This window comes from Lolium rigidum, chromosome 4 (assembly GCF_022539505.1).
Source record: "Lolium rigidum isolate FL_2022 chromosome 4, APGP_CSIRO_Lrig_0.1, whole genome shotgun sequence".
Classification (NCBI taxonomy): Eukaryota; Viridiplantae; Streptophyta; class Magnoliopsida; order Poales; family Poaceae; genus Lolium; species Lolium rigidum.
In genome coordinates this window covers 86,864,227-86,880,935 of record NC_061511.1, presented here as the reverse complement: position 1 = coordinate 86,880,935, position 16,709 = coordinate 86,864,227, and the positions used below count along the sequence as shown (strand labels likewise).

General features: G+C 46.4%; 1 protein-coding gene across 1 annotated transcript; it reads left to right on the top strand.

Annotated features, from left to right (window-relative positions):
* The first annotated feature begins 3,743 nt into the window (after positions 1-3,743).
* On the top strand, positions 3,744-9,343 carry LOC124649352 (pumilio homolog 23-like). Its single transcript, XM_047189000.1, has 10 exons — positions 3,744-4,003; positions 4,138-4,501; positions 4,579-4,884; positions 4,976-5,140; positions 5,294-5,437; positions 6,574-6,693; positions 6,775-6,954; positions 7,358-7,506; positions 8,312-8,494; positions 8,586-9,343. The coding sequence occupies exons 1-10, from the start codon at positions 3,789-3,791 to the stop codon at positions 9,154-9,156; spliced, it is 2,397 nt and encodes a 798-aa protein (XP_047044956.1). The 5' UTR covers positions 3,744-3,788; the 3' UTR covers positions 9,157-9,343.
* Positions 9,344-16,709: the final 7,366 nt, after the last annotated feature.

The window sequence follows — 16,709 nt, the reverse complement described above, 5'->3', positions numbered from 1 at the left end:
GATAACCCGAAGGTGGACTTTTAGGCATAGATGCAGTTGGATGGCGGTCTATGTACTTTGTCGTAATGCCCAATTAAATCTCACTATACTTATCATGTCATGTATGTGCATTGTTATGCCCTCTCTATTTGTCAATTGCCCGACTGTAATTTGTTCACCCAACATGCTTTTATCTTATGGGAGAGACACCTCTAGTAAACTGTGGACCCCGGTCCATTCTTTTAATACTGAAATACAAATCAGCTGCAATACTTGTTTTACTGTTTTCTTTGCAAACAATCATCTTCCACACAATACGGTTAATCCTTTGTTACAGCAAGCCGGTGAGATTGACAATCTCACTGTTTCGTTGGGGCAAAGTACTTTGGTTGTGTTGTGCGGGTTCCACGTTGGCGCCGGAATCTCCGGTGTTGCGCCGCACTACATCCCGCCGCCATCAACCTTCAACGTGCTTCTTGACTCCTACTGGTTCGATTAAACCTTGGTTTCTTACTGAGGGAAACTTGCCGCTGTGCGCATCACACCTTCCTCTTGGGGTTCCCAACGGACGTGTCAATTACATGCATCAATGGGTCGGCCCCGCCACTCCCCGCCTCGCTTTTTGGTGTGTCCGGCGTCCCCAGAGCGTCCCCGGAGCGTCCCCTGTGGGACGGGGACGGGCTCGGGGCGCCGGACACTGTATCGGGGCGCGCCGTACAAAAATGGGCTTTGGGGGACGCGGCTGGAACGATTTTTTGGTCCGGCGCGCCCCAAATTGCTTTGGGGGACGCTTTGGGGGACGCGGCTGGAGATGCTCTTATGATGCTACAATAGTTTTTTTTTCTTTTTTCTACTTTTAGTTCTGCATTTTTGCTAATATAGTGTAAATTGTTTGCTACCATCTCTCCGGCAATTTGGGTTTTTGTGATGAAAATGTGATGCTACAATTATCTGCTCTGTTTGCTACCTTAATTTAGCGTTTTTGCTAACATAGTATAAATTATTTGCTACAATTCTTTTGGGAAAAATTTGTCTTGCTACCATTATTTTTTCATCAATGCACAGTTTGCTACAATAACGAAATTTTCTTGCTACAATATTTATGCTTGCTTGCTACTATAATACATTTTTTCTGCTACCAAGTTTTCGGCGAGGTTTCCGATGACGTCTCCGGCGGCATCTCCGGCGATGTCTCCGGTGAGGTTACTTTTGCTACATTTCTATTTTTTTTTGCTACAATAGCATAACGTTTTTGCTACGTGATCTTCGGCGAGGTCTTCGGTGGTCTCTGGCGAGTCTCCGGCGGTCTCCGACGAGTCTCCGGCGAGAATAGAGTTTGCTACAATTGAAACGTTTTTTGCTACTTTGGAACTACGGGCAGTCCACGTGGGGGATTAGTGATTAGATCCCGGGGGGACGCCATTCAGGAAGGAACAAGAACATTGTACGACTCGGTGGAATAGAAAAATGGATGGGCCTTGTTCTGCTATGGTATATGGGCCGAAAGCAACCGTCTATGCATCGCGGGATCCAGACATAACTCGCCAGGACCGAAAATATTCCAGTCTTTAGCGCGGGTTTAGTATCGCTGTGGCCTAAGTCAGTCCCCAACCCTAGATCGACCATCTCCCTCAGCGTCGGCGCCGCCTCACCGTAGCTACCTCAGCGTCGGCGCCGCCTCACCGTAGCTACCGCACCGTGCCGCCGTACTGCGCCTCCCGCGGCCGCGTCGCCGTACTCCGCCCCCCGCCGCCAGGCACCGCACTCCGCCTTGCACACCGCGCTCCGTCTCCCGCACCGCGCCAACGGAGCAAGGGTCGCCGCAACCACCGCCAGCCGGTCTTCCTCTACACCAGGGTCCAGACCCGTGCGGCCTTCTCCACCCCGACCCGGCCCTCGGTGAGCATCCGCACCACTTTGGCCCTTCTTGTTACTGCCGGAGCCCCTCCCGTCGAGGCTCTCCACTTGTTCCGCGTCTGCCACTCCAGTTTCCCTTTTGTTTCATTCTGATTTGTAGCCTCCGGTGAGGATGCTTGACCTGTTTTCCTTGTGACCTGCTAGGAATCTAGCGGAAGCTTTCCAGAGTCAAGCCCGGACATCTGCCCCTGAGCACGCAAGGAAGCATCAGTATCAGCTCCCAACACTCTGTAAGGTTTCGTGACTTGCCAAAAGAAACTTACTTTGCTCAAGTCATGTGTGTTCGGTCGCAGGCCACTGTATTGGCAGCGTGAGGTTGAGAAAAATTCTATGCGTGCCTTACAATTTCCAGTTTTCAGATTTAACATGCATAACGTTATAGAAAACACTGCTGCCAAATCTATTCAAAAAGGACATGGAAATGTTCATCACTGCAACCACTTACCATTAAGGTTATCATTTTGTTACAACTCAAAAAGTATGCATGGTGTCAATGATCTACATAATATAACCAGCTATATGAGGAAAAATGAACTGGTAAAAAGTGTTAAGCGCGTTTTTTTCAGCAGATAGTAAGAAACAAAATATAAAATATGTCCTCAAGTGGTCCTAGATGGGGACCACGCGCTCGTGCGGGTATGCTGCCGCGCCAAGTCCACGACGGCGGCTGCGGGGAGGCGACGCATGGAGACGGAGCAATGAAGGTATCCTGCAGGGGCGACGGGGTGGGGCGGGCTCGGGGAGGCACTGACGCATGGCGGGGTTGCGCACCGGTCCAGCGGGGCGGCGGTGCAGGGCAGGGCAGCGCGGCTATGGAGGCGGTGGCGCAGGGCAGGGCGCTGCGGGGGTGGGGACGTTGGCTCGGGACAGGTCGCCGGCAGCAGCGGAGTGGTGCCCAGGCTAATTGGAAATCCGGCCGGGAGGTAGGGTGGAGAGGAGGTTTTCCGCTGCCACACCTCCGCATCCTTCTACTCGCGACCTCTGTTCCTCTGCCAGCAAACGACTCGCAGAATGTGAGCTGAGCTCTTCTTTTCTTTAATTCTTTCCAGAAAAGAGAGAACATGATGGTTCTAGAATGATGCGGAGAAAGCTGCCGTGTACTGTTCACGCGAATCCCATAAAATCTCAGCCGTTAGATTAGAAACATCAATGGTCAGAATTGATGCTCTTGGTCCAATTCAAAACTGTTGCATTATATAGTAGTAGAGTTCAAAGTCTCGGATGGGGGATTGAGGGGTAGGATCAGCAGTCATAATCTAAAATCGGATTTTGTCAGGACTTCACCTTCTGCCCAATCTAAAAAAAAGGGGAAAAAATCCAGCCCAACCGAGTCCAACCCACTCAACGAAGCAGGCTAGCAGCCCAAGGCTACGGACGGACATATAAACCTAAAAAACTCTACGAACGAACGAACCACGACTCGGCAACTCCCCGAGACACCCACCATGCCGCCGGCCGCCCCTCCCTGCGCGCAATGCCGCGGCTCCTCTCCTCCCAGCGGCGCACTGAAGCTCATCGCAGAAAAAGAAAATAAATCGGATACGTGGTGGGATACACGCTAGATACGGGAGGGACACGGCAATACCCATAGTCCTTTCATCTATACAGCGAGCAAACCCTTCCTCTGTCTTTTCACCTCTCCGACCTCCTGACCTGGCGCTGCGCGCCGCCACACTTCTGGCCTCCGCCGAGCAGCGGAGCTGCACTCTGCAGGTCACTTTCCCCTCCCCACATCTCGTCTGGGACCTGGCAAGCCTAGCCCGACTTGAGCATGTGAAAAATGCTAATATTCCTTTTTTTTGTATAGGTTGGCAATTTTTCAGAGTGCTGATTCTGCTCCATGCCTGTTGAATCTTGTGGTTTTGCAGTTGTCCTCTAAGCACACCTAAGGCATGGGACAAGGCGATTTGCTAGATGATACCTTTCCTGCTAAGAAACGAAGCAAGGATATGGGCCAGAAGCCCAGAAAGAAGAGGAATAACAGGGAGGATGGGAACACAGGGAAAGGGCGTGCCAAGGACCACCACTCAGATAGTTCTATGAATCTCAGGGGTACGAAGGATCAGAATGCATCACAATCCGCCGATGCTTCAACGAATGTAATAAGGTACGACTCTGCACACTCTCTCAAAGTCTGAATTTACATTCCTGTTGTATGCCGTGATGAGATAATAACCTATTTATACATATATGAGGATGTCAAGTGCTAAAGGTTTCTTTCTCCTGCTCAACAATATTCAGGAAAAAGGTTGAACCTGAAACTGCAAAGTACTTTCTGGAGATATCGAATCTCTTTGACAATAAGGAGATCGATTTGGAGGACCGGTCGACTATATGCGCTAATGCTCTGGAGGAAACTAAAGGGAAAGAGCTCGAACTCATCACTGATGGTGTAATAAGCCACACCTTGCAGATTCTTGTCCAAGGCTGTGAGTTGGAGCCGTTGTGCATGTTCCTCCGCAGCTGTATTCAGTCTTTTCCTGTTATTGCCATGGACAAATTTGGATCTCATGTGGCTGAAGCAGCTCTCAAGTCACTGGCAACACATCTTGAAGATGGGACCTCCAGGGTCATTGTAGAAGAGATATTGAGCAAGATATGCAAGGTATTCTCTTTTCAGCTGTGCTTTGTGCCCTAATTGCAGTGTATGTAGTGGAACTCATATTTTAATTGTTGCCGCAGGTTATTGCTGCAGACGCTACTAATGTGATGTGCAGCTGCTATGGATCTCATGTTCTAAGGACGCTTCTCTGTCTTTGTAAGGGCGTCCCATTAGATTCATTGAAAGATTTCCACACGACTAAGAGATCTTCTGTTCTGGCTGAACGATTGAGCTGCGCTTCAAGCAGATCAGGCGACCAGAATCCGGCAAACTTTGAACATGGTTTCTCAGACATGTTTAAAACTTTTGTCAGGCAAATGCTACAAAAGGCAGAAAATGGCATTTCCACGTTACTAACTGAGAAGAACAGTAGCCTTGTTTTACAGGTTAGTGTCTCTTTTCACCATTTGTTACAAAGCATAGAGCTGTCCTTTTTTTTATTTTGCTTAATAACAATCTGAACATATCCTTGTGCAGACTGTGTTGAAATTATCTGCTGGCGATGATCATGAGTTGAACCACATTATATCCGTTCTTCTTGGTTACGATGAGGATGACACTGCTCACAAGGAAGATAACAGTGAACAAAAGAATAAAATCGTTGCTTTACTTGAAGACACTGCTTATAGTCATCTCTTGGAGGTGTTACTTTTTGTTTTCTTGTTTCTCATTGGCATTCAATTCATATCTTTTATACTCATAAGAATCTGTCACCATGGGGATCTTCTGGCCCTTGTTCTTTTCTTTGCAATTTGGTATGTGTGAAAATATTCACTGAATGAAAATGGCTTACAGGTCATTATAGATGTTGCTCCTGAGGAACTGCGCAGCAATATGCTTATAGGCACTCTTAAGGGTGCATTATTTGCAATCTCATCTCACCACTGTGGTAATTATGTCGTACAAGCTTTAATCTCATCAGCCAAAACTGCAGATCAGGTATAACGTAAATTACATTCAGAAGTTTCTCTGGCATTTTGTTAGTTTTGTAGCATATAAGCCAATCTAAATGTTCTCTTAGCAAATCAGTGTTCTAAAACCGTCTTGAGTACTAGCAGCAGGTGCCCTCACTAAGTAGCATGCAAAAATGAGTACTTGCCTGGTATAATCATTGATCACTATAACAGGATGACCCTCCGGCAGTCGGTATGATCGGGTATAACCAGCTGATATCCTGGATAACCGGTAAAACTGTTCTGCATGGGCACTGGACCTACTGCTGCCACATCTCCTTTTTGTGGAGGTAGCTAGCGGCTGCTGTTGCTCCATGATTAGCTAGTCCTTTTCGCTCTGATGCCAGGCACTGTTTAGTGTTTACCGGAGGTGGCTGCTGCTGCTACTCTACTCTAACCATCCATTCTGATTCCATATAAATGTACATATATAAAGGCATTACTTAGATAGAATAACCAAGTTCAAGGTTGATTACTGTATGATCACTACAAAGTTAGGTGACTGATCTAGTAGCGCTTACTGAGTTCTAGAACCTTAGAGAATCTATTATACTGAAATAAAGGCCCATTACATAGTTTGTATTCCACTAAGTTAACATATGGTGAAACATTGCTGAAGTCTGATGACCTAGAGGAGAGCACTTCTATTAGCATCATTGCTTTCTTTATTGCGCTAAAATGGTTATTGTAGATCTTGATGTTGAACTAATAGCATGCATCCTTTTTCAGGAGATAGTTTAAACTTCAAACATTCATTAAATGGTATTTGGATAATTTGTGTCCAGTCAACTATTTCTTGTGCATTTGTTAGAAAATGACCATCTCTTGTGCATTTGTCAATTTTTTAATCTCTTGTGAAGTAAACAGTTGACAGCTCTACCATTTCTCAGTTATTAATACTGCATATTTATTAATTGTTATGTTGGAGGCAGAATTTACTTGTACGCACCCTCATGTATCCAAACCTATTACTTTAATTCTCCATATATGTGATAGGTAGTATACAACATATATTCAATCTATGTCAAATTTCTCCTTGAGATCATGTCTGCCTGGTTTTTTCTTGCGTTAGCACTTGATGTATTGCAATACTGTATCAATAGAGCTCTTGCCTCTTGACAGATGAAGCAAATCTGGGAGGAACTTGGTCCTAAAATCAAGGAGTTGCTTGAGCTAGGTAAAACAGGAGTGGTGGCTTCCATTTTAGCGGCATGCCAGCGGCTTGAAACATATCGCCTTGAGGTCTTCTTTCAACTTGAAATCTCTGGTTTGTTATTTGGGAATATCTGTTATTTAAATGTATATGATTTGTCTGAACTGCAGAGCTCTGAAGCTCTTTCTGCAGCAATAGCATCAGATTCCGAATCTCCTGATAGCATCGTTGCACATATACTTTTTCTTGAGAATTTCCTTCGGGAGAAATCATATTGGAAATGGCCACCTGGTGTCAAGATGAGTGTTCTTGGTTGCCTGATGCTGCAATCAATTTTTCAATACCCACATGTATGTATTACTGACATGTTCATTGCATTTGTTGTCAAACTTTCTTTGCATGACTTTACTGGTCCAGGTTTACAAATATCCAGTTTATTAGTTTTATGCTGATAGCATTCATCAACACTCTGCTATGTTGCAAGCTGTTTTGTGGTCCATAACAAGCTCATTTCGTTAACTATGTAGAGCATATCTGCTTGATATTTACTGTGCATCTTTCTTTACTTTTCCTCTGACGCTAAGTTATATATAATTGACTATCTTGAGCAACAATGTAGCAACAGTCAGTACATTACAAGTCAACATCTCTTATCCCTCTTGACATATTCACTTAAGTCGTTACTTTTGTTTCCTGAACAGTATGATGAGAATGTTGCTAAGACCTTACTCCTTGCTTCCATTTTGCACACAGCAATATATTCGGCAATATGTTGCAAGCTTGCTGGCTTTGGACGATGGTCAGATCCTCCAGATTGCCAAGGACTCTGGAGGCAGCCGTGTTCTTGAGGCATTCCTATGTTCGAGTGCAACAGCAAAGCGAAAATTCAAAGTTTTTGCAAAGTAAGCCTTTCCTGAATAGCTCAATTCCTTAAAGATTGCTTCTCGTGTCTGAACAATGTCGTGACAGACTCAATTAACATATATGTTTTCTCTCTCAAATTTTATATTGCAATGGATGTGCTCAATGCTGCTGTAAGAAAAGACCTTAGAAAACTTCATCTTGGTTCCATGGTAATTTTGTGTATTGAAGCCATGCTCTAGGGAACTATTGGTGATACAAAATCTTCTTTTATCATTTTCAAGTAGTAATAAGAATAAGAATGCATCAACAATGCAAGAACTTGTTATTTGTTTATGGCATTAGCACTGAGCCTCCTGTTAGACCATTACTACATCGCGATAAATAACCTTCAAGACTTGAAGGTTGCAGTAGTACTGACATTGGTAACATTGGCAAGGCACACTAGAGAGGGTGTTTGGCTCTGACATTCTAGGGTCAGGTAATGATGTTTGACTGAAAACCCCCAACTATTTCTAAAATAGAAAATCGGTTCATTGTGGTGCCAAGCACCCTTCCCCTTCCTGAATTGTATTGTCGTGCTATAATCATATAAATACATAGTAATATCACTCTGCGTTCGGTAGGTTTATAATGCATTTTGATGTCGTGCTATTCCAGTATTGCTCAACATTACATTAGCTTGCTATAGTAATTCTCTTTTAGTTGTCGAGCTGAGGTACGCCTACTATTTTTGCTACATTGAATTATCTTAATACTTCATGTGTCATTTTACTTTGAAAATGCTAATTTGGCATGGTACTGCATGGTGAAAACAGCTTGACTTATATATGTGTGACCTGACAGATTGCTAGGCCATTATGGGGAAATTGCTATGAATCCTTCTGGTTCATTCTTGGTGGAGAAATGTTTTGCAGCCAGTAACTTTTCCCATAAAGAGGCCATCGTGTCGGAGCTGTTGGCTATGCAAAATGAACTATCTAGGACCAGACATGCCATATACTTATTAAAGAAGCTGGATGTTGATAGGTTGGTCATTTTTCTATTTCCCTATGCGTATTTCTGTGGTCCTAAGTTTTTTTAATCATTGTTTATACACTTGCTATCTATTTCGTTGTAGATACTCGAGACGACCCGATCAGTGGAGAGCTGCGCAAACTTCGAAAGATGCAACCCAGAGAGAATTTCAAGCTGAATTTGGGCTAAACAGTAAACCTATTGGCCATAGTATTGATCAACTTCTTTCTCCTCAAAGTCCCACAAAGAAGCGTAAACACAAAGAGAAGGCCGACAAAGTTACTATGGATGCCAGCACTAACAAGCCCGATCAATTTCAGAAAAATACAAAGAGGCAAAAATCTGCTGAGGCAATGTTTGAGGGAGAATCGAGCAGCAAAAAACTCGTGAGCGAAACCACCAGCACAGCTTTCTTGAATAATAGTGGCAAGAAGAAATCGTCTGGTTTCCTCTCGGACAAACCAAGTTCCAAGAAACAAAAACAGCAAAGACCCAATTCTGGCCAATCAGATGGCAGGCGGTTTGTCGGCGATAGCGTTAACACACCGTTTGTCAGGAATAATGTCAAACAGAAACAGTCTATCGCTGAGCTTGCTGCTCTGGCTGGCAAGGATAAACTGACTGCAGGGGAAGTCCGGAAACTGCTTAAGCCTGAGATTTCAGCCAAGAACTAACTGATCTCAGATCATGTGAGCAAGTTGTAAAAAGCAGGATTCATGATAAGTTTCGCCCCAGTTTCTTGCAAACCACATGGGTCAAACCAACAATTTTGTTAGTAGTTTATTTTTAACTTGGCCACTCATGAGCTGTAAGATGCATGAAAGGATATTTACTTGCAATATGCTAGTTTAGTTTGGTTCAGGAGAGTGAGTTCCCGAAAATTCAGTTGAGTTCTCATGTTTGTTTCCGATAATTTCAGTTATCGTCCTCCTCTCCCGCCCTGAATCGTGTCTGGCGGCACAGTGATCTCACCCGAAGGCCCTGACATGGAGCGGAAACAAAGATGTTTTAGAGGCCTGGCGGCCCTGTCAATGAGGTTAGGGTTCGGAACTAGGGTTGTGGCCTGCGACTGGTACAAACTCACGTGCATGTATGAAACACCTCGTTACCCCTAACAATAGTCATGCTCTACATGATTGGCAGTACCATCCAAACTCAACGCTAAAAATGAGCGTCATCTGTTGTCTCTTTGAGTATCGATGCAAGCTGTCCGCCTGTCCGTGCGACGAGCAAAGTAGGATTTGGCGTCCGTGCTCTTTGAGTGGTTGGACTGAATAAGTTTTGGTCCACGCGAGGCACATTGCCATGCCACGTGCTCCTTCCAGAGCACCTCGTTGCTCTTCTCGTCGAATCCAGCAGCGGTTGCGTACGTGGTGTCGCCACGTGCCTCCTCCGCCTGCTGCTGGTGGGCCCTACTGTATGAAACCCAGCCAGTTTTAGTCTACCTACCGCGTGGGCTAAAGTCCGTTACTGGTGAGCCCATTCATGAGCCCGTCTCCATCTTCCGAAGCCCGGACCACCCGGCAGCAGGCCCAGCGACCGACAGCGACAGAGCTGCCAACGCTACGACGAGGATTTTTTTTTAGGAGAGTGAACCGTGCATGGTAATGGAGAAATGTTGGTAGATTTTCAGTCTTATCCTCAACGAGTGCTTGATGCTGCGATACGGCGGCTTCGTCTTTCTTATCCTGTTTATTCGAGCCGCTTCATTGGCCTCCAACCGCCGGATTGATTTTTACTGGGCGTGTTTTGTAGCTTGAGCTATTTTTTGCGTTCTTTGGAGGCAGGCTCTAGGAGGCATAGCCTGTCTTAAATAGATTATTGGAGAAAACCACTCTTAAACTTACGAGCATATGCTCTTGATATTCGAGAAAATATTTTAAAATATTAAGAAAATCTAGATAAAAGTTTAATGCGTATATGTCGATATTATATGTATCCACGCCAAGTATGGAGAAAATTTGATATTTTTGATGTCATGTGCGAAAAACCTAAGAAATGTCTTGTGAAATGCTTTTTTAAGCACCAAAATTTGTTTTCTTGCATGCGACACAAAAAATGTCGATTTTCCCTGAAAACACTTTATGATCATATATAATGTCGAGATGTACCAGCCAATTTTTTGTTTAGAATTTTTACATTGTAAACTATGTTTAAAAATTATTTCTAAAACCGGGAGCATATGCTCACGGGTGCAAAAAAACGCCATGTTTTATACTTTGTTTAATAGTTTGGGTTGCAGTAATGAGTACCTAGGTGCCACTTTATTTGGTTAGCTTCAAAATCCGTTTCAACTAAGTTGAGTCAAAAAAGTGTTTGGTTGCAACCATGTTGCTATTTTGGGCACACACAAGTGGTATCTGCTCACCACTTGTAAATATGGCGAGGTTACCATACATAGCACACATCACACACAACAAAGAGCCATAAGAAGCATGCTACATATCATAGATATCTTAAAGAATAATTAGTATCTAATTGGATGCATCAGACAACATACATACATATTCTTAAACCTACTAATTACACCAGGGCCACACATCCCTGGCACAAAAGGCATGTTCTAAGCCTCTACAGACTAGCATTAGTACTACGTACAACACAACATCATTAGACCAACAAAAGCAGGATGAACTGGCATGGCGTCGATCATCACTCCATCCTATAAACATCAACCATCACTGGTGGAAAAAGTGGCTTTGGTCGCGGTTGGCAACTGCCATTAGTCGCGGTGGCGCAACCGCGACCAAAGTAGCGCGACTAAAGGCCCCCCCCTTTAGTCGCGGTTCCTTACAAACCGCGACTAAAGGCCCGTCCACGTGGGCCGCAGGCGAGCGCCGGGCGGAGGCCCTTTAGTCGCGGTTCTTCCGGCCAACCGCGACTAAAGGCCTCCGCAGGTTTAGGGTTTAGCCCTCCTCCCCCTAAATCTGGTTTCTTTTTAATTTGTATTATTTTATTTCTTTTGGGTTTTAATTCGAAGGAGTTTCACATATTCTACTGCATCGTATACATACATGCATATGAATGTACAATTTCAAACAAATTTGAAATTAGAACAAAAAAGAATTCAAGAGGAATATACAATATATATTCAATATCGGATGACCATATACAATATATATTCAATATCGGATGACCATATACAATTTTGAACAAGTTACTACAAATTCTGGTGCATATAAAGTTCTACGTCATCGTAATAGTGTTCTCCTCTAGGATCGATGACTTCCCTCGCCAACCATCCAGCTAGTTCCTCTTGAAGTGGTCGGAAGCGAGCTTCTGGACTAAGCGTCTTCCGGAGGTTATTCCTCGGGATGTTGTTCTCACACGTCCGGTCCCGCTCATTGCAGTATCTCCGGATCCTCTCACAAACATAGTATCCACATAGATTGGTCCCCGGTGGCTGAGTATCCCCGGCCGTCCGCACTCGCCATTTTAAAATGTAGCTCTTTTTTGAATTCACCGACCTTGGTATCTACGAACCGTCTCCAAACCCTACGAGGCAAAGAAAATTAAATAAACAAGAGAGTTATTAATTAGTTAATTGATATTAGGAAATGATGAACGAAATAGGCCGATCGATATAGAGCGCAAATGAATGAAAATAATTACTTTTGCATCATTTTTCTCATGTCGCCCCAAAGCGCCGGATCCATATTCAGAGAGTCGTGGACGAGAACTGAGGAGGTCTGAACTTTAATTACCATAAGAATCCAGTGGAACCTGCGGACACGATACATGCACAGTCATGCATAACTTATCGATTAGCCACATACCATGCATGGAGTAAACAAAAGAGAATGTGCTCAAGACAGAAACACTCACCCAAAATGGTAAGGAAATAGAATATCACTTTTCTCTTGCTGTTTTCTAATAAACCGCCACAGGTCTTCCTCCACGTCGGCGGGGTGGTGTTCTAACACATATGAATTAACGATGTGTGGGTCAATGAACCCAACATCATGGATGTTCCTTATTCGCATTTCCCGCTTCTTCATTCTCGCATAATATATAGCGTACACAACAAGATAGTTAGGACAATATATATATATATATATATATATATATATATATATATATATATATATATATATATATGTGCAGGCAATGAACGAGATGGGGTAGAAATTAATAAATCACTTACGTAACGTAGCAACCGATGATAGATTTGTCGAGGTCGCGTAGATTGAACAGTACTGGAACAATTCACTCGGAGGAATTTGTACCCGGTAACGTTTGAAGTGATGCACATATTTAACTTCCGCATAGATATAGTCTTTGGCGTCTTTATGTTTTATGTAACCCTTGTACCAATTTAGCAGACCTTTCATTTGTCGAGGTAGATCCTCTTCTCGCGCAGCTCGATGAGAGGGCCATTCTTCACATATGTAAATACTACGTCCTTCATTGGCGCATCATCAAGGCCTAACAAAGGCACGAAGAGTGATACCTAAGTCGGCCGCTTGTTCTCCGGCACTTTCTACAGTCAATCCATAAGCTGCCGCAGCTGCTATGATATCGGGGGCATCCGGACCGGCGGCTTGCACTATGAGCGGGGCGATCGATTGTTTACTTTGTTCCCCGAGCTGGGCAACTTCTTTCCCCCTTTCTAATTTTGTCTCGGCCTCGTCCTCCAAGGCTTTCTTCTTCGCAGACTCTTGGTTCCTCTTGAACGCGAGTGCTTGCCTACGAAGTTCACGTAAATAGTCGTCATGCAGATTCTTCGCGGCTTGGGACGGTGTGTTCAAAAATGACTTAGCCCACTCGCTTTTCCTTGTCGAATATACTCGGCTTGGGCTCGCCCTCTATTTTCTTCTTGACGCCGCCTTCCATTTCTCTAAATCAGCAGCCGCGCCCGCCTCGACTTCTTCGGCACTACTTTCCCAAGACCTCCCGGGAGAGGCTTCGATGATACCTCCGGTACCTTTGTTTTCTTAGGTACGTAAGGGTCCGGGTTAATAACCCGAGACTGCTTCGCTTCTTCGCCGGAGGTGGATTGGGGGCGGTACCGGTGTCTGATCACCCGCCGGACGAGGACTGGGGGGCGGCGTCGGCTGACGTGAATGAGGTGTATTAGGTGAAGCACCACCGCCACCGTCACCGCCACCGCCACCGTCACCGCCACCGCCACCGCCACCGTCACCGCCACCACCACCACCGTACGGGGGTGGACTTGTTGGCGCTCGCCTGGAAACTTGATAAATTTCTTCTGCCATAGAATGAACTGGCGCTTGACATCTCCAAGTCTTTTCACCCCTTCAGGTGTAGCAATGTCAATGTCCAGGTCCTCAAACCCTTGGACTATCTCCTCCACCGTGACACGAGCATAGCCATCTTGAATGGGGTTGTTGTGGTGGAGTGCTCCAGGTGGTAAAGCACCGCCGATGGCTACCTTCATGGACATGTTCCCGATAGGATAATACAGATGACATGCTTTCATCTCCTTTATATCGTCCACGGGGTAGCGAGGAGGCTCCGGTGCAGTAATTTCGACCACCGCAGGCTCCGGTGCAGCAATTTCTATCGTCGGTGCACCAGCCGGTGAGGCCTCCGTGGAAGCCACGCCGCTTCTTCTCCGCTGCCGGCTTCCGAGATCCATTGGATGATCTTCATGCTGCGCCCGAGCTGCCTCTCTTTCGGCTACTAGTATACTCACGGTTTTCTTCATCACATCCATTTCCGTTACCAACCGCGCCACAACATCTTTTCCCCGATCCATCTTTCTCTTACGGCTTCGTAACCGTACGGGTCATCGTTCGGGGAACCCTATTTTCCACGGAATGGGCCCCATGCCTCGTACACGTCCTCCGTGTTCGGGATTCCCGAGGGCTTTTGTCGTGGCGTCGTTCTCTCCGTTGAACTTGATCTTCCCCTCTTGAGCATCCCTCATTGCCTCAATAAGCTTTTTGGTGGGTGTAATTATTTTGCCCCGATAAACACACTCCCTCGTCTCCGGGTTCAGCGATCCCCCATGCCCGTACCACCAGCCTTTTGGCCCTTGGGTCCCATCCCTCCGTACTCGGACGGATTCCTCGCGCCCCCGCCTCGTTCTCCATCTTCTCCCACCTAGGCTGCCAAAAGCGATACCCTCCTCGGCCCCATTTTATGATTGTACTCCTTCTTGGCCGCATTTTCCTTATTTTTTTTCGATAGTTCAAGGAACTGCTCCGATTTCTTTTGCTTCACAAATTCTGGCCAATCATGTTGCAGTTTCTCATATTGTCCTTTGAAATCCGGAGTCTTGCCCTGGTTGACAAAGTCATGGGCTAGATTTTGCTTGTATTTCCGGAATGCGTTGGCCATCCTAGAAAGAGCGAACTCGTTTGACTAGCTTGCGCCTCTTCTTGTTTTCCGCAATCTTGTTACCCTCCTCATCGTTTTTGCGGTATTCCGGAGGTAGAACGAAATGTTCCATAAGCTTGTTGAAGCAATCTTTTTTTCTCTCTTATCGACAAAAGTGAAACCAACACGTGCCTTCTTTGGCTCATTCCACTCCCGGCGGGTGATCGAGACGTTGTCTCTAACAACGGCTCCGCATTGGCCGACAAACTTGGTGGCGTTCTTGCTGGGCTCCAGCGGCTCTGCCGGTTGCTTCGTCGACAACATCGATGGTGCATGTTTCTCCTGCTTTCATCGTCTTGGTTGCGCCACGCTTTGACGACGTACTCGATTTTTTCGACGATCCGGCCGAGGGCTAAAATAAGAAAGAGAGTCGCGCGCGTTAGTACACACACATTTATTCAAATCAGTTAGTTGTATCACCATACGCTCAATATGTATATATATATACCTCGGCGCCGGAGGTGGTTGCTACTTCCAATTGAAGATCGTCGTTTATCGACGTTTCTTCGGCATCATCTTGCCGACGGCGCCCTTCATCTTCACCCTCAAGGTTCGGATAAGAAGAGATATCATCTTCTTCTTCTCCGGTCAGGCACAAATGGAATATCGCCATTTATGATGCCGAACATATGGTCTTCGCCGTCCGGATCATAGTTGTCCGTAATCGGGTCAGCTCTATCGTCCGCCATATGTCAGTCCTGAAAACATGTAGTCAAAACAAATTAATTAAGTGAAGAAGGGGGGCGGTGGCGGTGGCGAAAGGGCGGTGGCAAAAGGAGGGGGCACGCGCGCGGATTTTGATTTCGACTTTTCGGGAAGAGAGAGGCCCGAGAGGCGGAATGCGTTTCGTTTCGTTTCGATTTTTTTGTTAACACTGTAGTTTTTTTTATTAAGTCAAATTTGAGTGGGAGGGACCTTTGGTCGCGGTTGGGGCGGCGGTGGCGAAAGGGGCGAGGAAGGGGTGGGCCGGAGAGGGTGTCGTCGCGGTTCATTTTTTTGAGTTCTTTTAAAAGTGAAAAAATACGAAAGTAAAAATTTAGTTCATTTTTGTTAAGTTTAGTTCATTTTTGTTAAGTTTAATTAGTTGATTTTTGTTAAGTTTAATTAGTTCATTTGAGCGGCGAGAGACGTACGGCGTGTGTGGCGATGGCGTCGAGGGGCGGCGCGCGGTGTGGCGACGGCGTCGAGGGGCGGCGCGCGCGCCGACGACGGCTGGGGTTAAGAAATGAGGGAGATTTTTTATTAAGTCAAATTTTTTTGTTAAATTTTTTGTGAAGTCAATTTTTTGTAAAGTTTTTGTGAAGTTTTTGTGAAGTCAATTTTTTCTTAAATTTTTTTTTGGTATCATCCCGGCCCTCCTCTCTCTCTTTCTCCCTCGATCTCTCGTCACGCACGCGCGCGGCGCGCGGCGGTCGGCCGGCGCGCGGCGGCGGTGCGTGCGCCGGCCGGCGGCGCGGCCACACGGGCGGTGCGCGGCGCGGCGGCGGTCACGGGGCGGTGCGGGCGCGGCGGGCGGCACACGCGCGCACGGGCGCGGGCGCGCGCGGCGGTCACGGCCGACGGCCGGCCGGGATGCGCAGGCAGGGCGGCGGCGCGGCGAGACTCACGGCGGCGTCGTCGACGAAGAGGAGGGGGCGCGGCGGCGGCGGCGGTCACGGGCGGCGTCGTCGACGAAGAGGAGGGCGCGCGGCGGCAGCCTGTCGGCGACGAAGAGGCGCGGGGAAGATGAAGTGATCGAGAAGATCCGCGGCGGTTCGCGCCGCGAAATATATAGGGACCCCCCCTTTGGTCGCGGTTGGTGTGGCCAACCGCGACTAAAGTGGTACTTTAGTCGCGGTTGGCCACACCAACCGCGACCAAAGGTGTTTTTCGCCCGAATTTAGTT

Coding starts and splice junctions, on each gene's coding strand:
- LOC124649352 (XM_047189000.1), top strand. CDS start 3,789: ATGGGACAAGGCGATTTGCTAGATGATACCTTTCCTGCTAAGAAACGA. Junction 4,885..4,975: donor ACAGTAGCCTTGTTTTACAG/GTTAGTGTCTCT, acceptor ATCCTTGTGCAG/ACTGTGTTGAAATTATCTGC. Junction 5,438..6,573: donor CAGCCAAAACTGCAGATCAG/GTATAACGTAAA, acceptor GCCTCTTGACAG/ATGAAGCAAATCTGGGAGGA.